Source organism: Plecotus auritus (genome assembly GCF_963455305.1).
Source record: "Plecotus auritus genome assembly, chromosome: 4".
Classification (NCBI taxonomy): Eukaryota; Metazoa; Chordata; class Mammalia; order Chiroptera; family Vespertilionidae; genus Plecotus; species Plecotus auritus.
Genome location: NC_137775.1, coordinates 98,621,311 through 98,644,780, shown reverse-complemented (window position 1 = coordinate 98,644,780; position 23,470 = coordinate 98,621,311). Strand labels below are relative to the sequence as shown.

Here is a 23,470-nt window from a genome sequence, read left to right as displayed (position 1 = left end):
GAGCACATTGGGATCCGGAGACTCCGGAGGACACTTGCTGTCTTTATCCCTCAGCCAGCGGGCGGACAGCGCAGAGCGTGCACAGACTTAAGCCGCCAGCACAGCTGACAGAAGACTGCTTCCTTTTCTCTTATCTGGCTGGGCTTTCTCGTCTTTAGCCAAGAACTGGGTCTGCCTGCCTGCTTTCCACCTGGGCAGGCAGGTGAGTCACAGGAACAGCCATAATCCGAGGAAAATGAACACCCAGCCCTTGCAAACCTGCCCTGCCCGGGAAGGCAGCCCTTCAGACAGCTCCCTGGCCCGGGAGACGCCCTGCTCACCGGTGCCCAGGGTCTAGTGTGGACCTGGCTCCTGGCCCGCTGGCCGCACAGCCCTGCGGAGTGCGATGTCGCCGTCCCAGCAGAGCACCCGGAGCCTGGTCTTCGAGCCCTGGCCCGCGGGCCCTGCTCAGCTCCTCGCTGCCTGAGCCTCTGGCACAAAGGGCCATGGTTTGCTTGTTCCGGGACTGTTGGGGGAAAACAAGTAAATGCCTCTCTTCTCCCTGCTGTGTGTGCTGCTGCTTGGGTTGCATGTGCTGGGTCCCTGTGAGCAGCCGCTGCTTCCCTCCTGGAGCCCTCACGGGGCTGTGTCCCTGGGCTGCATGAAGATGCGTGTGCTCTCCTGACCCATGTGTGTTGCAAGGTCGCAGGACTGGGCCCGTGCCACAGCCCATGGGGCTCCGGATGCATGGATGTCAGGCGCTCCCAGCCTCACTGGTGCCCGTGGGACCAGACTCTGTGAACTACCTCAGTGTGAACGCTGATGAGGAGTTGACCTGGAGACCCTTGGGGGTTATCTTCCCGGCCGGTGGGCAGAGGCCGAGGGGTGAGCGGCCCGTGCCCAAGGTTGTGGGTGTGCACGGTGCCTGGCGGGCTACCCCCGCCCGCACACGGACAAGGCGCTGCGGGTCCTCCGCTCTCGCCTCTTGTCCGTAGTTTGGCTGCTTTATGGTAATGACCATGATGTGGCAGTGCCATCTGTCTTCCTCTGAGTGCCGCTGCTGCCTTAATGGTTTTTCCCTTTGCAAGCGTCTGCCGATTCCTCTCTCGGCAGGTTCGCGGGCGCTGGAGCAGAGCGTCGGGGCGTGGCTGGCGGCGCTGGGCCTGCAGCAGTACGAGAGCAGGTTGCTTCTGAACGGCTTTGACGATGTCCGCTTCCTGGTAAGTGCGAGGTGGCGGGGTGTGGGAGCCGCTCCCGCTGCCGGCTGAGGTCTGGAACCACGCGGAGCCGCAACCAGGGCAGAGCTGACCCACAGTCTCAGCCGCCGTGTCATGTGCCCTTTCTAGACTGTCCCTCTGCTCTGCTCCCGAAACTCCTGGAGGGAGAGCTCTTTGCCAGTCTGCATCCCAAGGAGGAGGTCCCTGACGGCAGACCTCCGTCCCCTCCCCAGTCCCTCTCAGACTTGGGGCCAGGTGTGTTGTGGCGAGGCCTCGGGCCATCTCGTTCCAGTCAGACAGGAGTTTTGGTGGACGGGACAGCCAGGTGCCTGTGCTGACTCTCCCATCTTTGCTGGATACTAGAAGTTTCCTTTGTTCACCAGAACTTTGCAGTCCCGCAAGTAGTCACTGAGCCAGCCGCTGTCTGGGAGGCGGCACGGCCCCAGGCTTCCAGTGCCCAGGGCCTCCCAGTGGCCCCGAACAGAGGCCGAGGTGGGGTTTGGAGGGCTGGCTGCTTCTCTGAGGTATAACTTTGTACTCTTTTCTTACAAACACGAGGGTTGAAGCAGAAAGGGAAAACCTAGGTGTCCTTCCTCAGGCTCCCGTGAGGAGGGCCTCCCTCCGACGGAGTGAAAGCACCTGAGGACAGGGTGCCGTGCTGGCACCTCTCTGGGGGCAGCCCCCCTGAGATTTCCCTGGGGGACACAGCTGAGCACAGGGACCGGCCCCTCAGGGCGGCATGGAGCCTCTCATGGGCCTGCTGTGTGCTGGGCGCCGTCGGCAGTGGTGTGTGTCGGCTCACTGGGCTTCCCAGCAGCCCTGGGTGAGCTCTAGCATCAGCATCTCCGTTTCCCAGACCCAGAGCAGGAGGGGCCTCTCTTGGTCACAGCGCCAGGAACTGGCAGCGGAGGAGCCTGCACCAGGCACTCTGGGTCCGAGGGTCCGGCTCTGACACGGAGCCACACGGTGCCTCTTACGCGTGGATGTGGGGAGTGGGTGTAACCTTCATGTGCTTTAAGTCGCCGTCTTGCATGTGTTACCTCAGGAGCTCGGTTTGAGGAGAACTTGGCAAGCCTTCCCTGCCCGTCTCTCCCTGTGCCCTGGCAGGCCTGCCGCCTGCTCTCACAGTCCGGGAACGCAGTCCTGACGTGGCATTGAGCGGCCTTTTCTCTCGGAAGCAGATCCCCACTGGCACCACCTCCCTCCGTGCCCTGGCTGGGGGACAGTGGTCAGAGTCAGCCCCAGTGCCGCCTGCTCTGCTCTGCTCTCCACGGCACTGGCCTGGGCTCCCAGGAGGGGCCTGGCCAGGGCAGCTCCCCTGACCTGGGCCACTCATCTCCAGGGCAGGCTGACGTCTGCAGCAAGCCACCTTCCAAAGCCCATCTAGGGCCAGACTGTTAGTCTTTAGCTTTAAAAAATGTTAGGTTTTAAAATGACAGTTTTTAAAAAATATATTTTTACTGATTTCAGAGAGGAAGGGAGAGGGAGAGAGATAGAAACATCAATGATGGGAGAGAATCATTGATTGGCTGTCTCCTGCACGCCCCACATTGGGGCTCGAGCCCGAAACCCGGGCACGTGCTCTGGACAGAATTGAACCTGGGACCCTTCAGTCTGCAGGCTGATGCCCTATCCACTGTGCCAAACCGGCTTGGGTGACTTTTTTTTTTTTTTAAGTTAAACTGAGTATATTTATTGTTCTTGTAACCTAACCCCTGACACGCCAACGTCTTTTGGGGAAGGCTGACAATCCCCAGAATGGAGGCAGGTTCAGCCAGTGAGGGGATGGGAGCCCCTGCCACCGAGTGGAGAGGGGCCTTCCCTCTGACGTACCCTCACTCAGACGGGCGAGGGAGGGAGCCGGGACATCACGTGTCCCCTCCCTGTGCTTCAGTGTTTTAGGGGCTGAGCTCTTGACTTCTCGCTCCTCCTGCTAATTTTGGAAAGGGTAAGGTTCCCAACCTTCGAATATCAGGGCACCATTAAAACCACTTCCCTGTGCCCGACCAAGCAAGTAGCAGGGCGGCATCCGGGTAGCCTGACTCCGGGCCAGAGGTCCACTCATGATGTAGGGCCTGTCAGAAGGCGTCTGTCCCCACTGGGGAAGGGCCCTCAGCGAGGGAGGCCAGCAGCTCCCTTTTCCAGGCCCCGTCAGGCCCTCCTGTGGCCCCAGGTGCAGGCTGCTCCTCTCGCTGTTCTGGGTTCCGTAGGGTCTGCACAGGACTCCCGAACCAGTGCATTACTTCAGGCACCAGAGTGGCCTGGGTGGCCTTGCAAAGCATCCTGGGTAATTGCATGTAAATTGCCAGCTGGGTTGTGAGGCTAATTAAGTTTTAGCAACCAGAAAAACGAGGACCAAAACACACGCGCAGGGCCCTGTTTGTTTAGAAACATTGCATATGGTGTAACGTCTGTCGCGCTGGCAGTGCTGTGTCCCCATGTGGGTTTCAATGCTGCCATTGTCTCTCTTGGTTCTGAAATGCCCTGGAGACTCTCCTACAAATTGCTCACGGGGCTCCCAGGAAGCCGGGCTCCAGCTGTAGTGAGAACATCTGGAAACAGGGTGTTTCACAGACGAGGCACTGCTGTGGGGTTTCCCCTGACAGGTCCCACAAGTGTGTTGTGGGAGGAATACAGGGCATCTGCGGGTGTCATGCAGCCCCTCTCAGGTGGAAGGGACTCAACATGTGGTCTAATCATCGCTCCAATCCTTGCCATGATGTGTTCCAGGGACAGGGCTCACCCCCAGACATGGTAGTATCCCACTGGTGTTTTCCATCGTGAGGCTGACTTAGAGTATGCTCCATATTAGGCAAAAGTGTGTCTCCTCGTGGCTTCTGTCCCAGGTGTAGCTTTAGAAAAGTGAAGATCGGTCCTGGCTCATCTCACCCTCTTTCTCTTGGCTGCTCCTCCTGTGAGGTGCTGGATGGGCTAGACCAGCGAGCACTGCAGCTGGACCTGTGTCCACACTCTCTTGCCTGCAGGCAGAAAGGGCCTTTGATTGGCAGGGGCGGGGTCAGGGTCAGGGTCAGGGCAGTGGGCCTCCAGGTGCGCCAGGCTGAGCCGGGGGCTGGCACCACTCTGGCTCACCACAGGTCTTGCCCACAGGAAATGGGCTTTCCTATGAGCAGGGAGGAGGCCATTGGTGGCGGCAAGTCTGCAGCCCCAAGCACGCGGGTCTCCGTACCTGGGACTTCATTGAGGTGTTGACTGAGTGAGTGACGGTGTCCCTAATCCTGGGGTACTATGTGGACATTAAGAATGTGCTTTTGAATAGTGTCTGATATGGGAAAATGTTCACCTTAGAGCTGAGGAAGAGTCTGAGACACGGATCTGTATGCACCGTGATCTGCGTGCAGGGGGTGTCTCGGGAGCACCAGCTTCTTCTTTGGGGTGTAATGGATTCCTGCGCTCTGTACATTGAATGGGTCTGAAACTGGAAGAGCAAGTAGCGTAGGTGCTCTGAGATGACCGTCCAGCTGGGAGCGCAGGCACATAAAGCAGTAAAACTGCAGCCTGGCCAGTGCTGAGCGCCCAGCCAGGCCTGTAAGTGGTAAGTGCCAGGCGCAGAGGGAGGAGAACCGGGGGCAGAGGTGGAGTTGCAGGTGGGCGCTGAGGCCCAGAGGCGGGCACTGCGAGCAGGTGGCACCTCCTCGCCCTCCTCCCAGGCTTCAAGGGGAGGTGCTGCCCGCACTGCAGCCCCCACGCCCTGCCTCCACTTCTCCCCCGGCCTGCCCCTTCCTCCCCGCCGCACCCCAGGTGACGCTCCGCAGGTGGTCCGTGCCTGTGCAGGGCCCCAGAGGCGGCTTTCCCTGCAGCCTTGGAGTGTCAGGAGCTCAGGGAGCTGGGCTTTGAGAGGCACCTCAGGCAGCGTGGGTCCTGCCTCTGGGACTAACTCGGCTCTGCGGTCACTTAGGAACTTAACGATCGGTGTCCTGGGGCTGGTGCGCAGCAGCTGCTTCCCCGTCTCTGTCGTGCGCACCGTGGGCCCCTTCTAGCACGTTGCTCCCCTCCCCGTGGTTACTCAGGGTGACGGCAGGGGCCATGGCAGCGGCAGCTGTGTCCGCCTGGCACCACCCTGGCCTCCAGCCCCCACAGGGAGGGGCATCCGAGCGCCAGCCTCATGTCTGTTAACTAACTGCACTTGAAGATGGGATTGGATGCAACAGGTCCTGGAACGCAGCTTCCGGGCGCTGGCATCTCGGCGTGAGCGCGGCAGAGGTCCTGTCCTGGCATCTCTGACTGTGGCCACTTCACTTGAGAACCCAGAGGGCAGGGCAGGGCTGTGTGTCTCTCTAAGGTACAGACCTGCTGACACGCCAAGTGTCAGTTAGGGTTCAGGGTCCAAGGGCATCCCTGCAGCCCATCTGTGGACTCCTGGGGTCCCATTCAGGACTCAGGAATTAAGTAATTTCCCCAAGGTTGTTCCTCAAGCAGGCAGCTGACTGTGACTGGAAGCCAGGTCTCCTGGCCCAGAGGTGCCCTCGCCCCTGTCCAGGCCCCATGCCCCCCTTTCTCAGGAGGGAGCTGTGTCGGCCTCGAGCTCAGTGGGTTGCCCAGAGTTGGAGCCTGGCATCTGAGCCAGGGGTAGGTTAGCAGTCACTCGCAGGTGCCGCCTGGGTCAGGCAGACCACCGCATCCACCCACTGTGTGCTGGACGCCTTCTACAGAGGGCTGGAGACGGAGCACAAGGAGTCAGTCCCCCGTGAGCTCCTGGCACTGGCTCGGGGCCCGCCCTGCCCCTCTAGACCTGCAGCTGCCCCACCGCACGTCATGGCGCAGGAGCTCCTGCCTCCGGTAACCTGTTCTGTAACCGGACAATCAAGGGTCCACACTGCCTGTCACTACGTGAGCCATTAAAGCAGCAACAGGTGGAATCATATATGAGTGTTTATTCCAATCCTGCCAGCTGGATGGAGAGCAGCAGGTCACCCACAAATGTCTGCTCCGCACTCCCCCATAAGCCAGCTGTTTATATTGGGTAAGGGGGGCAAAGATGACCTGGGAAGTAGGCAAAGGGCAGGCCAAATGGGCAGCTACAGGTCTAGAGATATGCAAAGGCCTTCGGGCAAGCAAAGGCTGGGGGTCTTCAAAGGACTTAGTGGTATGCAAAGGGCTGGGGATCTTCAGGGGCGGGAGGCTCTGGTTTCTGCAAGGAGGTTGTTAATCTTTCCATGATAAAAGGCAGCTCCCTGCTGAGGGAGATGGGCTGCACTTCCAGGTGAGCTCCCAGGAACCAGTCCTGGTTAACAGAGCACAATGTTTCTTACAAGTACAGCCGGTCCCCAGCTTTCTATTTCTAACCCTATCACTGCCACTCGGATGAAGCTCGGGCCGAGGCAGCCTGCTGAGGCCGCCGTTCAGTAAATTGGACAGGGAAGCAGGACAGAAAGCTCACGGTCCCCCTTCCTGGCAGAGAGAGCTGGCCCAGGAGTCAGGAGACAGGCTTTCCCAGGTCCCCTCTGATTTGGGGCCGGGGGCTCGGCCTCCCTGTTCCTCCCTGTCCCCTGGGACCGCATTTGGCGGCTAACTTCATGGGGGCATGAGGTCTAGGGGGCCCGTTGTTACCTGTGCTGACCGTGACTGAGAACGAGAGGCGGTAGGTCCGTTTTCCCTGCACTGAGGCCGGCAGCAGCCATTCCCTGCAGGAAGCAGTCGGCGTTGTCTTCGGATCCAATGGGTCAAGTGCTTTGGGTGGTCTTGGGATCAAGCCCTCTGACCCCAGACTGACTTGGGCCTAGCTAATCTACACTGTTGATTGGGGTGACTATGGCACCTGGACCTCAAATAAGGCCTCAGAAAGGCAAATGTTGGGGGGATGGGCAGCAGATGGGTGGATGGATGCTGTGCCTGGTGCAGAAAATGGGGCACAGGGACCTGCTTGGGAGGACCAGCTCATGAGGCGCTGCTTCCTGAAACGGGAAGAGTCCCTAGCACCTGAGCACCTCGTGAAGGGACAGGTGGGCGGGCCCCTGGCTGCAGGAACTAGGGACCTGTGACTTGGAACTAGCTGCTCTCGGTCACCATCAAGGTCTCTCTTTCCATGTGAGAACTGGGCTGGGAGATGGGGGTCGTTGGGAGAGTAAGGGGTGTGGGTCAAGGTGTGAGGGTGGTGAGCAGGAGGGTGTCAGCCAGGGCAGGCACAGGTCGGCTGCCAGGCAGCAGTAAACAGTGAACGCAGAGCCCAGGGCACCATCCTGCCAGCAGCTCCGTGCTCGGCACCACGGAAGTCCTTAGTCAACCCTGCCCGGCAGTTGGGTGTATGTCTGTGCACCAGGTTCTGGCTTGTACCAACCTTGAGCAGCAAAGTCGGGATTTGAACCAGTTCTGATGTAAATAGTTCTTATTCCTTGTTAACGCAGCTGCTTGTGTAGTAGCTGCCACACGGAAGCCTTCAGCCCCTGGCTGCACATGCTTCAGCGAGCACGGCCTCTATTCTCCGTCACTAAGATTCCATAGCCCTGCCGCCCCTCCTCTCCCTGGGCCTCCCCTCACACCCCAGGCTCCCTGGGTTGGGGGCCATGGTCTGCACTGGGAGACAGGTGCGCTCATCCCTCCCACCTGGCCTACCCCCAGGGTACATGTGTGGTTGGTTCAGCCCCACCCTGGGAAGGCGATGCTGGCTTAGACCAGGGTCCTGTTCTGTGTCCCTGTGGCCAGTAGTGTGGCCTGGGGACTGCCTGCGATGGAGGAGCCAGATGTGCAGTGGCGGCTGAAGTATGGGACCCAGGTACTGGAGAGAGTACTCATCGTGGCTACTCCAGCGTCCCCTCCCCCAGAGAAATCATAGAGGCCAGTCAAACGGAGGGAAGTGTGTACATGCATTGGTATGTGACAAAAGCAGGTTAAAAACAATATATATACTACAACCCCAATTTTGCTAAAATTTAAAAAAATAAAAGCTTAGAAAAATACACCAAAATGGTAGAAGTGACCCCAATCTTACTTTTAAAAATATATAAATTCACTTAGAAAAATACACCCTAAGGGTAACCCTGCTTTTCCTCCCTGAGGTGGTGGAGTCAGGGGTGGATTTTACATTTCTCTTTGTGCTTGACTTCTTTTCAAATTTTTCTACTCAGAAAAAAAAAAAAAAAAATTGTTTTAATGTGGGGAAGAGATAAAGACAGGGCCCAGTGGAAATCCACATTTTTAAAAAAATTACTGATTTTTAAAGAGTAAGGGGAGAGAGAGATTTGCATTCATTGGTTGATTCTTGTATGTGTCCTGATGGAGATTGAACCTGCAATCTTGGCATATCGGGATGACACTCTAACCAACTGAGCTACCCGGCCAGGGCAAATCCACCACATTCTTGAAGTCAGAAACAGCGTAAATGTCCCATTGAACCAGCCAGGCTCCAGGAAGCTCTGTTACTTCCTCAGCACACAGGTTCTGCGAGGCGGGGCGGTGGGAGGGGGGGAGATCTTGGGAGGGGATCTCACCTTGGCCCAGAAGGAGCCACCTGGCCTCTCAAAGACTGAGCTATTTTTTATTTGTTAACTAGAGGACTGATGCACGAAATTCATGCAGGGGGCTCGGCTGCTGCCTTGGCCTGCGGCCACCTCTGCCTCAGCCCTCGCAGCTCCGGCTTTGTTCAGAAGGACATCTGGTCTAATTAGCATATTACACTTTTATTATTATAGACTAGAGGCCTGGTGCACGAAATTCATGCACGGGTAGGGTCCCTAGGCCTGGCCGGCAATCGGGGCCTTCTGGCTGCCAGCGGGGCCTTCCTTTCTTCTGCACCACCCCCTGGTGGTCAGTGCGTGTCATAGCGAGTGAGCGAACTCCTGGTCGAACTCCCAAGGGGACACTTTGCATATAAGCCTTTTATATATACCAGATGTACTGGTTAATAATGCGGATTTTTTTCAATAGATGGAGTTACACATATGTTGATATATATGTGATTTGATATGTATGCTATCTTGTTGTATTGACAACAAGCTTCAAAACTTGATGTCAAATTTTCTGAAGGTGTTAACATCATAGATATTTTTACACTTAAAAAATGTTGGATTTCGTGCCCCCAAAAAAGAGCATTTGTGCAAAGTTTTAATTCATTATTTTGAAGAAAAGTGCTGCTGAAAGTTATCGTATACTTCGGGAAGCTTAGGGTGAACGTGCTCCTTCTCAAGATATTTGTGAACGCTGGTTTAAACGCTTTAAAAGTGATGATTTCTATGGGAAAGACAAAGAACGTCCAGGTCAACCGAAAAAGTTTGAAGACCAACAATTACAAGCATTACTGGATGAAGATGTGTGTCAAACTCAAAAACAACTTGCAGAAAGATTAAATGTTGCTCAGCTCAGCAAACAATTTCCAATCGTTTACAAGCAATGGGAAAGATTTTAAAGAAAGGAAAATGGGTGCTACATGAACTGAACGAAAGACAAATGGAAAACAGAAAAGTCATCAGTAAAATGTTGCTTCAACGGCAGGAAAGAAAGTCTTTTTTGCATCGAATTGTGACTGGCGGTGAAAAGTGGATTTATTTTGAGAATCCCAAATGCACAAAATCATGGGTTGATCCAGGTCAACCATCAACATCGACTGCAAGGCCAAAATCGCTTCGGAAAGAAGACAATGCTCTGCATTTGGTGGGATCAGGAAGGTATGGTGTATTATGAACTCATAAAACCAGGTGAAACTGTTAATACTGATCGCTACTGACAACAAATAATCAATTTGAACCACACTTTGATCGCAAAAACGACCAGAATGGGCCAGAAGACACTGCAATGTAATTTTGCTTCATGATGATGCACCATCACACACTTCAAAACCAGTAAAGACACGTTAAAAGATCTTGCCTGGGAAGTATTAACCTACCCGCTGTATTCACCAGAACTTGCTCCTTCAGATTACCACTTGTTCTGATCGATGGCACATGCACTTTCTGAGCAGCACTTCAAAACGTAGGAAGAAGTGGAAAATTGGGTCTCTGAATAGTTTGCCTCAAAACAAGAAAAGTTCTATTGGTATGGTATCTGCAAATTACCTGAAAGATGGGGGAAATGTGTAGTTAGCAATGGACATTACTTTGAATAAAGCACTTTTGATGTTTCTCTTTAAATTATTGTGTTTTCTTTGATTACAAAATCCGCATTATTAACCGGTACACCTGGTATAGACTAGGCACCTAGTGCACAAATTCATGCACCTTGAAAGGAACTGTGGGCGTGAGGCTGCAGTGGGCATAGGGGCAGGTCTCGGCCCATCCTCCATGCCCCTGCCCAGCCCCTCCCGCAGCGGCCCACGGTCCCCCATCTGCCACCGCTCCCTCGTGCTGATGGCGCCGACCCCACTCACACCTGCTGACAGCGTGGAGCAATTGGGGCCAGCGCCAGCAGCGAGTGTGAGCGGGGCCAGTGCTGTCAGTGGGTGTGAGCAGCAGCTGCTGCCCTGATCACCCCTCTGGAGCAGGGGGTGGTGGAGAAGCCCTGAGTGGTGATCGGGGCCAGCAACCACTGCTCACACCTGCTGACAGTGCCGAGCGATCGGGGCTGGCGCCAGGTGCTGGCAACAGGTGTGAGCAGTGACTCTGGCACCGGCAGTGGGTATGAGCGCCCAGCGGGACTGTGGTGTGCAGGAGCAAAGAATTTTCAGTAACCACCAGAGGCTTGCCCCAATGACAGTGACCAGCGCCCCGCCTTGGTTGGGCACCCCCACTCACCTGCTCCACCATCCCGCCACGGCCCCGACGCCCACCATGTTCCACATGCGCCCCCTGGTGGTTAGCACACCTCATAGCGACTGGTTGTTTGGTTCTGCCGTTTGGTCTATTTGCGTATTGGGGTTTATATATCTAGATGAGCTTTAGCTGCTCCTCCCCTGGGAGCAGCGCTAGCCCCACAAATCAGTGCAGCGATGGGCCTGAGGACTGTCTGCTCACTCAGACCAGCTCCTCCCTCAGCCTCCCACCCTCCCTACCCTTGATTTAAGAAGTCTGTTCTTAATTTGCACTTGATAGGCAAATCCCAGTTGAGCCCCCCACCCCACCCCTTCACACACCCTTCTTCCAATTCAGGGCACCCTCTGTCTGGAGCATCTCTTCCCACTGCCCCCTGCTCCTGAGACCCAGAGGGACTGGGGAGTGGGGGTGCAGGAGAAGCACCAGGACCAGCGCCCCCCTCCACCGAGGGAAGTCAGGCCAGGCCAGTAGCTCTGTCGCATTCCTCAGGCCTCGGCCTTGGCTTTGTGGCTGATGGCAGGACAAAGGACCGTGATTATCTGAAGGGAGAGTCCTCACTGAATATGGAAATGAGGCTGGAGGGTGGGCTGAGTGGGAAGTCTGGAAGCCATTTCTGGGAGGTGATCGCCTCCCACCTCCATTGGAGGAGTCAGTCTGGGGCAGATCTGGGGGCTGCTGCTGGGCATGGGCAGGCGGGAGTGGAGAGCCTGCTTTGTCACGTACCAGTGTGTTGCAGGCACACACTTCCCTCCATTTAACTGCCCTCTATGAGTCGCTGCAATGAACACCTTCACTCCAGTACCTGGGCTCCCAGACTTCAGCCGCCACTGGACACTCTGGCTTCCTCCACTGCAGGCTGGGGCTGTGCCAACACGCACACACCCTGGGGCGGGCCGGGCGGGGAAGGGGCAGCCCAAGGAGAGGAGTGGCAGGCTCTGGGGCTCGCACCCTAGACAGCTGTGCCCTACCCCCACCTTGCTGCTCCCCTGCCCCAGTGGGCCTGCCCTCTGCTCCGATTGCTCTTCCAAGGCTGCGTTTGAGCGAGTTGGGGGTGGAGAGTGGGGCTTCAGGCACGTATCCCACAGCCCTCACTGGGTCCCAGGTTCCTAGCTAGTCGGAGGAAGGTCAGGTTGGGCCAGCCCCCAAGGAATCGGGTCCCCAGACCTGGTGCCAGGGTTGCCCAGCACCTCCAAGCTGAGGGCTCCCCTTCCTCGAGGAGGGGCTGCAGTGTCCTTGGCTGTAGTCTCAGCCCTGGGCTCAGACAGGAGCCTCTGCCGCCCCTGGCGGGCTCGCTAAGCTGGCCTCCCGGCCTGTGTGCAGGAGTGGGCAGAGCAGCGCTGCCCTCGCCCGCAGGCATGGCATGGGCTCCTATAGATTGGCTTCCCAGGCACCTCCAGTTCACCCAGGGACAGCCCAGCCCCTCCCCTCACTGGCACCTTTGCCAAGGGGCTGCTGAGCCCTCTGTGCCGGAAACAAGTCCCAGGCTTCAGGGTGAAGTCCAGATGACCACCTCCCTGCTCTGGGTCTCCTCAATTAGGCTAGGGAAGAGGCAGCTCAGGGACAGGCTGTGTGGCCTCAGGCAAGTCACTCCCAGGATGGACCTCCGCTTCCCCGCCTCCAGCAGAGCCCGGGACAGCCCCCTTCCCTGCCCCACACCCTCACAGCCTCACAGGCCCCCGCCAGCCTGGTGCCTCCCATGCTCCCCCAGGGGAGCCATCAACCCACCTCTCTGCCCTCTCACCACAAGTACGTGAACCCTTCTCCACCCCTCCTCGAGCCCAGACCCCTGGGGCTCCCCTTCCCACCCAGCCCCAGACCTCATCCCAGACTGTGAGTCAGCAGCATTGGCTATGGCTGGTCAGCCTCCATCTGGTTTTTACATCAGTTCCCTCCCAGCCGTATGTATCCTGGTCACTCCGCAGACTTCCATTGAGCAGATGAAGGGCCAGGCACCGCCGTAGGCGCGGAGGGCACAGTTGGGAATGAGGTTTCTGCCCACAGCAGCCTGGGAGCCTCCGCAGGTCCTCGGCCTGCCGCTGGCGCAGGGGCCCACACAGTGTGCCAGGCCCTCAGGCCCCCTCCAGTCCTGCTCCACTGGTTTTGAATGGAGACAGTCCAGCAGTTAAAGAAATTCCCAGCAAAATATTAAGTGAGAGAAGCCTTTCAAGATGTGAAGGACCTTTCCTTCTCCTAAATCATGTGGCCAAGAAGACTCGGGAGATCAGAGCCCTGGAGGCCAGAGCTCGGAAGTGCCGGCTGGGCCCTGCCTGCCACAACCCTCCCTCGGCCTGGAGCCAGGCCTCCCTCAGGCCTCCCAGAGGCAGTTCTTGCCGCTTGTGCTCCTTCCCTTCCCGGGAGCCCTGTCCTACCCGGGGTGCCCCCTGCCCAGACCCTGCCCTGGCTGCAGACCCCCTCTGCCCCTACACCCGCTGCGCTGTGCCCAGGGCTCTGGGCCGGCGAGCCGCTGTGCAGGCTGCCACTTCTGCGCCTGCTGGTGGGAAGGAGAAGGCGTTCAGGGGGTCGGGCTGTGCAGCCACGCAGGCACTGCTGTCATCGGCGCCTGTCGGGCAGGGCACCTGTAATGACGGTGCGCGGCCGCACAGGGCATTCATTCCGCAGAGCAGTGCGCCCTGCCCCTCACGAGTCGCACAGGCCGCTGGCCTCCCCCTGGTCAGCCTGCTCCAGGCCCCCAGACGCAGAGGCCGGGCGCGTCCTGACTGTCCCTCACTGTGCGGCCTTGGTAGGCCTCCCTCGTCCACCTCTGGGGTCCACTCAACACTGAGAGTGAATTCTGTTCAGTTAAAGAAGGAAGCACTGCTCCTCCCCCAGAGGTAGAGAAAGGGGGGGTGCTCTGGGGGGACACTTGTTTAAGACACTGGTGGGGCCTGCCCCCAGCCCTGGGACAGTCCCTGCTCCTGACCCCCGGCTGCTGCCCGCACCTCCCACCTGGCCTGTCCCCACCACGCCCACCTGTGCAGGAGAGCAGCCTGGGCAGACTTCGCAGTGTGACAGGTGGAGCCTCATGGTCCCTCTGCTGACGCTCACGAGCTCTCGCCGTGCACGAGTTCTGTCAGTCCTCTGACCTGCTTCATTGTACAAATGGACGATTTCTAGCTCAGAGGCTGACTGGTATGTCTTCAGGTGGTGAAACCCTTGGAGCAGGAGGTGTTTCTAAGCCAGATATGCCAAGAAGCGCCACCGGGCCGTGTGGTCAGGCGTGCCCGGTCCAGCGGGCACAGCACTGGACGTTGTCAGGACCCATGTCGGCCTGCCTCTTCACGTGTCCCCTCCGAGCAGTGGTGGCCGCGGACTCTTGCTCTGCCCGAGCTCAGCGCCTGAGGACCACTGCTTGCTGTGCTCGTCCCTCGCCATCGAAGCACAGGTTGTGGGCAGGACGGGGCGGTGCTGCCCTGTGACCTGTCCCCTCACCTGCGGGGAAACGGGAATGAGGACACATCAGGACACGTCAGACCGGTGGGAAGAGAGTCCTTTCCAGCGACGGACAGCTTGCTGCCTGGGGAACATACACCTTCCCTCAGAAGGAATGCCACGTAAATTGAAGATTTAATTGTAAATATGAAACGGTAAAATCGCAGGAAGAACGTGGAAGGTTGTTTGAGAACCTTGGAGCAGGAGGTGTGGCTAAGCCGACAGCCAAGAAGCGCACAGGCCGCACGCCCGGCCCCGAGAGCAGAGCGAGCCCCGCAGCAGAGGAGGAGGACACATGGGAGACACCGATGTCTCCCTTCCCACGCGTAAGAGGCTCGTCTCCTTCCTGTGGATGGCATCCCAACAGTTCAGCCAGAAAAGACTGACAGCCTCATCGATGGCGCAAAAGGAGAGGCACGGGGTTCCTGGGGAAGGCGCAGCACCGTTACCCCACCCCCCCACCCCCCGGCGGCGGCCGCAGAGGGAGCCTTGGCTTGGTGCTCGAACCCCGCACCCGGGCTGTGAAGGGTGACTAGCTCCTGTGAGGTGGGTTGGCGGGTATGAGCCTGGGGGACGGGGCGGGGCTCCGCATGCTGTGAGAACACATGATGGACAGGCCTGAAGGATGCGCGGCTCCCCCCGGAGGCTGTCACCACAGGACAGGAAGTGCTGGACAGCTTCCCCACAGTGTCCGCCCCAGAACCAGATCTGCCGGATGGGGACACACCCGACCAGCAGTCTCTTCTTGATGTCACCCCAGAAGGGCCGCAGACGGGGCTTCCGCCGCGCTGCATGTAAAGCGAAATGGGGAGCCGGTTAGTAATTCATAATCGTCCACAACCGGTGACTGCGCAGCCTCAGGAGCGGAGGCGGTCTGCACGCGCTGCTAGTGGTCAGAACGGTGGGCACCAGAATGACATTTGTGTGAAAATGAAGCTTGCACATGCCTGTGTGTGCCCAGCTGGGCTCTGGAGGGGGCATCCAGGGAAGTGGTGATGCCCCGGAATGTGGGGGGGGCGCTGTGGCTGAGGGACAGGGCAGCCGTGAATTTTCCTGTTTCGTAATCGGAAAACACCTGTCTTGGGGCGGACACAGCTGTGAAGAAAAGGCCATCGTAATGGGGTCGGAGCGGAGGCCTCGTCCGTCTGCTCCGATCTTAGCTGGTTGTGTGAGTTCGGGCAAGGTTCTGGCCTCTCTCTGCCTCTGTTTCCTCATCTGTAAGCGAGGGTTAGGACAGAACCTAATGCACAGCACGCAGTGGGGGGTCCGTGTAAAGCCCTCGCTCGGTCACACAGCACCTCCTCACTGCTGCACAGCGCCCGGCAGTGGGCTCGGCTCTGACCCCCTCCCCGGCCCTTGAGACTCCTCTCCTCAGGTGAGGCTGGTTCCTTGGGTGCCTGCCCTGCGCCCGCTGCCCGGCTGCGGCAGTGATCACAGCCGTAAACTGTAAAGTCGTTTGTTAGGGACCTGGGCTTATCTGCCTGTCCTTCGCCTCGGATGGCCATGGAGCCTGCACACTCGTTCGGAGTGGGCGAGGGTGTGTGGCTGGCCTGGGCACGCAGTGTGCCCAGGGCCCTGCTGTTCCGACCCAGGTCTGTGCTCATGCTCCTGCCGGAGCCCCAGCCCTGCCCAGCTCCCCTGGTGGCCGCTCAGGTGGGAGCGGGCGGGCTGGCAGACCTGGCTGCTGCTTCCCTCGGCTTCGGCGGGCACACGCCTCCCGGGAGGCCTGGTCTCCACTCCCTGGTGCCTGAGGCCACAGAGGATGTGGCGCGGAGCCAGGAAAAGCTGGCCTGGCACCCTAGGTGGCCCGGCCACCAGTGCAGAGGCCCTCACGCTCTCCTTTCTGCTCTCAGGGGTCTAACGTGATGGAAGAGCAGGACCTGCGGGAGATCGGCATCAGTGACCCGCAGCACCGCCGGAAGCTGCTCCAGGCCGCACGGGCCCTGCCCAAGGTGACCATCCACAGCTCTGCAGCCTGGGCCTCTGCCAGAGCCAGGCGTCTCCCTATACCAGCTGGCTCGGGGCGTGCAGACCACTGGGGTGCTTCCCTCATCCCAGGGCCCCAGAGGGCAACAAGAGGCCCCAGGAGCCAGCAGAGCGTGAGGGACTGAGAGGACCTGTCCAGCCTCAGCAGGGCTGCAGGCATCTGCCCTGTGCGGCCTGGTGCCCACAGGCCTGGCCCCGGAGCCCCTGGGGTCTCTCCTGAATCACTTGAGACCAGGCCGGCCTGTGCGGACCCCTGGCGTCTCCATGGGGGAGGGGCTGGTAGGCCGAGCTCCTCGCTGACCACGTCCAGTGCCCCATCCCTTCCATGTGCCCAGAGCGCAGGAAGCACATATAAGTCCCAGCACTGAGGCCAGCCCACTTTACAGACACAGTTCTCTTGTCCTGTCAGGTCCGTGACCCCATCAGACACGGGGCCTTCTGCAGAGCCTCCCCCACCTCACTTAACAGGGCCACCTCCCCAGACCCAGATTCGGACCGCTGGTGGTTGCCAGACGGGAGACCGGAGACCAGGCCCCTCTGTGGTCTCCGAAGCTGCCCCGTACCTACCCAGCCGCGGTCTCTGCTGCGGCTGCGTGTGCTGGCCAGGGTCTCCACCCGGGGACCTTGCCCTATGAGGGCCGAGGTGTCAGCCCCACCCCCTCGCCCCACAGGTGAAGGCCCTGGGCTGCGAGGGGAGCAGCCCCCCATCGGTGCCCTCCTGGCTGGACTCCCTGGGGCTGCAGGACTACGTCCACTCCTTCCTGTCCAGTGGCTACAGCTCCATCGACTCTGTGAGGAACCTCTGGGAGCTGGAGCTGGTGAACGTGAGTGCAGCTGCCTGGCCGTCCGCTGCCCGCTGCCCTGGGCTGCCGCCTGCCCGGTGGGGGCGCTGTGGGCCTGGGCACCACCTGACTGCTGCGTTCCCTCCTCCCCGCCCCCCCCAGGTCCTAAAGGTTCACCTGCTCGGCCATCGAAAGCGCATCATCGCCTCCCTTGCCGACAGGCCCTGCGAGGAGCCGCCCCAGAAGCCCCCGAGGTTTTCCCAGCTGAGAGTGAGTGCGGGGTGGAGCGGCTGTGTGTTCTTTGTGGTGCTAGCAATTGCGGGAATCACTGGGATCTCAGAGACGGGTGACCTCAGCAGAGGACCCTCCCTCTTCCCCGGGGCTGTGTCAGGGGCAGTGGTTTGGGCTGGTTCTCTGTCCATCACATGCCTCCATCTAAGGATCAGTAGGAAGTGCCATGTTGGGAAAGGCAGGAAAACAAACATGCAGATCCCCCAGGAGGGCCCCTTGCGGACAGTGTGACCTGCACCCGCGCCTGACAGAGCCTGGAATGCAGGTCTGCAGGCAGGTTCCTGGGCAGCAGGGGCTGCCTGACCCGAGCCTCACAGGTGCTCGGCCGCCGGGCCAGGTACCCCCACTGCAAGAGCAGGCAGACCCTGCCCTGGTCCAGGACGCTATCTCCCGCCTTCGGGCTGAGCTGCCCACTCCCGGCGCCTCAGAAAGGGGGTGCTGTTCTGTCCTGCACCTGGGGAGCCGCCGCTGACGCTCAGCTGTGGACACTGAGGCGCTGACCCCTGTTCTCTGGGGGCCTCGGTCCTGCTGTGCTGCGTGTTTCTCCAGAGACCCCGATGGGTTATGGCAGACAATTTATCTTTGAAGGCACTTCCCAGCCCTGCGGCACCCCTTTTCCTGTGCGGCTCCAGACCAGGGGGCGCGGGACTGAGGAGGGGGCGCGGGACTGGGGTCAGGGCTTCCCGGCTCCAGCAAGAAGTTGGTTGCTTTGACTGTGCCCAGGCTGGGCCAGCGAGCCATTGGTCTGGCGCCTCCCAGCCCATGCCTGTTCTGTCCCATCCCATGCCTGTCCTGCCCCTGCTGTCCTGTCCCGTGTCTGTCCTGTGCCTGTCCCGTCCGTGCCTGCGCTGCCAGGGTGGGGGGAGGGCCCTGAGCAGCCTAGAACTGGCCCACAGCTGGGCCTCGGCCCCACCTGCAGCTCTGAGCCTCACCTGGACTTCTCCTGCCGCAGTGCCAAGACTTGCTCTCCCAGACGTCGTCCCCCCTGAGCCAGAATGACTCGTGCACCGCCCGGTCCGCTGACCTGCTGCTGCCTCCTGGGGACTCGGGCAGAAGGCGGCCGGACAGTCTCCCTGACCCTGCGGCACCCTCTCGGGCGGAGCGCTTCAGAATCCAGGTGGGGCAGGAAGGGGGGCTGCAGGCGGGGTCCCCTCCTTCCTCTGGGCCTCCTAGGCCAGTCCCCAGGTCTGAGCACTGCTGGGCTGGCATTGGGGGCCTCCTCCCGGCATCCCCAGCCCTTTGCCTTTGCTCCTCGGAGCTGCCCTCCAGATCGGGGTGCCCTCCTCGCCCTCAGGGTGAACTTTGACTTCACTCCTTTCCTGCCTTACCTCACACGTCCACGTCTGGCCGTGAATTTTACAAGACTTTAAAAGGATGTGTCTGGCAGTTCTAGTTGCTTTGCACGAGAGACTTTGCACATTGCTTGGGGGGGGGGGGTCGTAAATACTTCCTGAATCTTGCCCTCCCCCACCTTCCTTCCACCACTGCCCACGGTAGGGGCCCCATTAGCCCACCCGGGACTGCAGTGGCCCCCCCCGCCTCACCCCAGCACTCCAGTGCCTCCCTGGCTTTGGGTGCCTCAGTGACATCCCCACCCCAGGACCAGAGCCAGGGCCTCGGCCGGGAAGCTGGCTCCCGCTCCCCCTGCTTCACGCCCACGATGCCCCACGTGCTTTCCCACCGTGGTGTGGCCGTTTCCCGCCTCCGTGAAGACTCATCTCAGACCACAGAGCCTTCCCGGCCGAGCTGGCAGTGGCTGAGGCCCCTGCTGCCGCCTTTCCCTGCACAGACAGGCCTCGCCTCTGCCCGGCGGTTGTGGGGCAGGCAGCCTGTGACACTGCGTGTTCTGCAGGAAGAGCACCGAGAAGCCAGGCTGACCCTCCGGCCGCCCAGCCTGGCCGCCCCCTATGCCCCTGTGCAGAGTTGGCAGCACCGGCCTGAAAAACTCATCTTCGAGTCCTGCGGTTATGAAGCCAATGTGAGTGTCTGCCCTCCAGCCAGCAGCCTCCGCTGCCTGCCCCCCGCCAGTGTACCCACACAGCCCCTCACAGCCCCCCATAACCCCCTCACAGCCCCTCACAGCCCCCCATAACCCCTCACACAGCCCCCCACAGCCCTTCACAGCCCCATACAGCCCCCCACACAGCTCCCCATAGCCCCACACAGCCCCATACAGCCCCCCACACAGCCTCACACAGCCCCACACAGCCCCCCACACAGCCCCTCACAGCCCCCCACACAGCCCCTCACATAGCCTCCACACAGTCCCCCACACAGTCCCCCACACAGTCCCCCACACAGCCCCCCACACAGCCCCCCACAGCCCCTCACAGCCCCCCACACAGCTCCCCATAGCCCCCCACAGCCCCTCACACAGCCCCTCACAGCCCCCCCACACAGCCCCCCACAGCCCCTCACAGCCCCCCCACACAGCCCCCCACACAGCCCCCCACACAGCCCCTCACACAACCCCCCACACAGCCCCCCTCACAGCCCCCCACACAGCCCCTCACACAGCCCCTCACAGCCCCACACACAGCCCCTCACACAACCCCCCACAGCCCCCCTCACAGCCTCCCACACAGCCCCTCACAGCCCCCCACAGCCCCCCACACAGCCACACACAGCCTCCCACACAGCCCCCCACACAGCCCCCCACACAGCCACACACAGCCTCCCACACAGCCACACACAGCCCCACACACAGCCCCCCACACAGCCCCACACAGCCCCACACACAGCCTCCCACACAGCCCCCCACACAGCCCCTCACACAACCCCACACAGCCTCCCACACAGCCCCCCACACAGCCCCCCACAGCCCCACACACAGCCCCCCTCACAGCCCCCCACACAGCCCCTCACACAGCCCCTCACACAACCCCCCACAGCCCCCCACACAGCCCCTCACACAACCCCCCACAGCCCCCCACACAGCCCCTCACACAACCCCCCACAGCCCCCCACACAACCCCCCACAGCCCCCCTCACAGCCCCCCACACAGCCCCTCACAGCCCCCCACACAGCCCCTCACACAACCCCCCACAGCCCCCCTCACAGCCCCCCACACAGCCCCTCACAGCCCCCCACACAGCCCCTCACACAGCCCCTCACAGCCCCCCACAGCCCCCCTCACAGCCCCCCACACAGCCCCTCACAGCCTCCCACACAGCCCCCCACACAGCCACACACAGCCTCCCACACAGCCACACACAGCCCCACACACAGCCCCCCACACAGCCCCACACAGCCCCACACACAGCCTCCCACACAGCCCCCCACACAGCCCCTCACACAACCCCCCACAGCCCCCCACACAGCCTCCCACACAGCCCCCCACACAGCCCCCCACAGCCCCACACACAGCCCCCCTCACAGCCCCCCACACAGCCCCTCACACAGCCCCTCACACAACCCCCCACAGCCCCCCACACAGCCCCTCACACAACCCCCCACAGCCCCCCACACAGCCCCCCACACAGCCCCTCACACAACCCCCCACAGCCCCCCTCACAGCCCCCCACACAGCCCCTCACAGCCCCCCACACAGCCCCTCACACAACCCCTCACAGCCCCCCACAGCCCCCCTCACAGCCCCCCACACAGCCCCTCACAGCCCCCCACACAGCCCCTCACACAACCCCCCACAGCCCCCCACACAGCCCCTCACACAACCCCCCACAGCCCCCCACACAGCCCCCCACACAGCCCCTCACACAACCCCTCACAGCCCCCCACACAGCCCCTCACAGCCCCCCACACAGCCCCTCACACAGCCCCTCACAGCCCCCCACAGCCCCCCTCACAGCCCCCCACACAGCCCCTCACAGCCCCCCACACAGCCCCTCACAGCCCCCCACACAGCCCCTCACACAGCCCCTCACAGCCCCCCACACAGCCACCGGCTGGGGCTTGGGGCTCCTCAGACGCGCCCAGCAGCAGGGTGGGGCCTCCCGCCGGCACAGGCAGCGAGTCGCTGGGAGGGGCGGTCACCCTGGTGATGATGCGGGCGCTCCTGAGCCCGGCACGCTCCCTCCACAGTACCTGGGCTCCATGTTGATCAAAGACCTTCGAGGGACAGAATCCACCCAGGACGCCTGTGCCAAGATGCGGGTGGGTGTCTTTGTGGGGTGAAGCGGGGCTGGCTAGGTACTAGCTGCAGCCACTGGGGCCCCATGTCAGGGCGGGTGGGAGGGAGGCTGTTGGCTGTGGGACCCCGGGGCTTGGCCCTGAGTAGGCGTTCATAGGCCCGTTTCCTACAGAAATCCACCGAGCACATGAGGAAGGTCCCCACCATCACCCTGTCCATCACCTACAAAGGCGTCAAGTTCATCGACGCCTCCAACAAGGTGCGCCCCCCCTGCCCCGCAGCCCTATTCCTCTCCATCCCGCCCACACCCCGATCCCGCCGTGCACTGGTGACCACCTGCATGTCTTCCCAGCGTGGGCTTCATCGCCCGCTTGCCTGCTCACAGGGCTCCCCGTGCCGGGCAGCCCTCCCTCTCACCCCACCTGGAGGCAGAGGGCTGGAGAGCCAGTCAGCTGCCATGCTCAAGGGGAGAGACCCCAAACCTAAACCCGCGAGGTTAGACGCCGCCTGCCCCATCCCGCCCCGCCCCCACCTGGGGGCAGAGGAAGGCGGCGATGCCAGGGAGCCGGACTCCAGGCCCCTCTCTTGAGCAGAAGGTCATCGCGGAGCATGAGGTCCGGAACATCTCCTGCGCGGCCCAGGACCCCGAGGACCTCTGCACCTTCGCCTACATCACCAAGGACCTGCACACGGGCCACCACTACTGCCACGTCTTCAGCACGGTGGACGTGGTGGGTAGTCTCAGCGCGCGCTGCCCTGACACCGACGGCTCAGCCCCACAGCCGTTGCCGGCCCCTCTGTGCACAGGGAGACCGCTCAGAGGACAGCGGCCTGTCCGGGGCTCAGCGACAGGCTGTCCTGCTCCGGCGAGAGTTAGTCACGGCCTTGGTCGCCCCTCGGAGTCCCCAGCCCTGCAGCTCCCTGAAATGCCCTCTGCCCCTCGTGGGAGCGGCAGGCCCTCCTGCCTGTTCTGGCTCAGGTGCTGGGTTGAGGGAGCTTCCCCCCACCCCCCCACTGGGCCTGGACAGGCGGGAAGACTCCCTGCGCCCTGAGGCAAGGCCCTTGGGGAGAGGAGCCAGTTCCTGAGTCCGGAGCTGGTTCCCGGCCTGGCGTCAGGCTTCTGGTCTGGAGAGGGTGTGATGCGACCGCCTCGTGGGGTTGAGGATAAGACGAGGAGCCCACCCCGTCCTCCCGTTCTTGGCACTCACTTGTCGCACGCTTTTCTCACATCAGTCGGTCTGTGCCACCTGTGTGCTCCTGAAGGCCCCGGGCCGGTAAAACCAGGGTAAAACCCAGGGCACAACACACAGAAACTCATCAGCGACAAGTTCAAAAGGAACAGGAGCTGAAGGAAAACCCAGGCCCCGCTTTGTTCTAACTAAACGGCTGATGGTGGGTGACACCGGTCCCCACGGGCTCCCCTCCGCAGGGCCTGAGGTTGGCCTGTGGGAGAGCTGTGGCAGGTGCGGCCTTGAGGGGTCGGAGGTGGAGCGTGGCCGCCCTGGGCCATGGCCGTGCTGGGTCGCGGGTCCTGGTTGGCTGGGTGCAGGGTCGCGTTCGCCTAGTTTTCTCTGAGGAAATCACGCGTGAAGAAACAATACGTGTGCGAGGCTCAGGTTGTTCCGATTTGTCAGTTGCTTTGGCAGAAATGACTGCTCTGTGCCCTGTCCGGTGCCCCGAGCCTGTGCTGGGGACAGGGGGTGCCCAGGGAGCCCCCGTCAGCTGAGCGTGCTCTTCCCTCACAGACCCTGACCTACGAGATTATCCTGACGCTGGGGCAGGCGTTCGAGGTGGCCTACCAGCTGGCCCTGCAGGCCCAGAGGGTCCGGCCCGTGGGCGCCTCTGCTGCCGAGCCCATCGAGACGAAATCTTCCAAACCGGTGCCGAAGCCTCGCGTGGGCGTGAGGAAGTCAGCAGTACGTGGCTCCGGGCTCAGGGTCTCCCACACTCAGCTGCCCCTCGGGAAAGGGCCCGTCCATTAGGCTCCCGCCGCCAGT

General features: G+C 61.0%; 1 protein-coding gene across 7 annotated transcripts in view; it reads left to right on the top strand.

The window, feature by feature from the left end:
- ANKS1A (ankyrin repeat and sterile alpha motif domain containing 1A) overlaps positions 1-23,470 on the top strand; it is a 193,034-nt gene that overhangs the window by 165,398 nt on the left and 4,166 nt on the right. For all 7 annotated transcript variants that reach the window (XM_080663216.1, XM_080663215.1, XM_080663212.1 and 4 more), the window contains 10 exons: positions 1,093-1,199; positions 16,177-16,275; positions 16,981-17,133; positions 17,254-17,361; positions 18,335-18,499; positions 19,235-19,360; positions 21,425-21,496; positions 21,646-21,732; positions 22,067-22,204; positions 23,219-23,389. In XM_080663216.1, the coding sequence (XP_080519342.1) occupies positions 1,093-1,199; positions 16,177-16,275; positions 16,981-17,133; positions 17,254-17,361; positions 18,335-18,499; positions 19,235-19,360; positions 21,425-21,496; positions 21,646-21,732; positions 22,067-22,204; positions 23,219-23,389 (1,226 nt within the window). The remainder of the gene's footprint in view (positions 1-1,092; positions 1,200-16,176; positions 16,276-16,980; positions 17,134-17,253; positions 17,362-18,334; positions 18,500-19,234; positions 19,361-21,424; positions 21,497-21,645; positions 21,733-22,066; positions 22,205-23,218; positions 23,390-23,470) is intronic.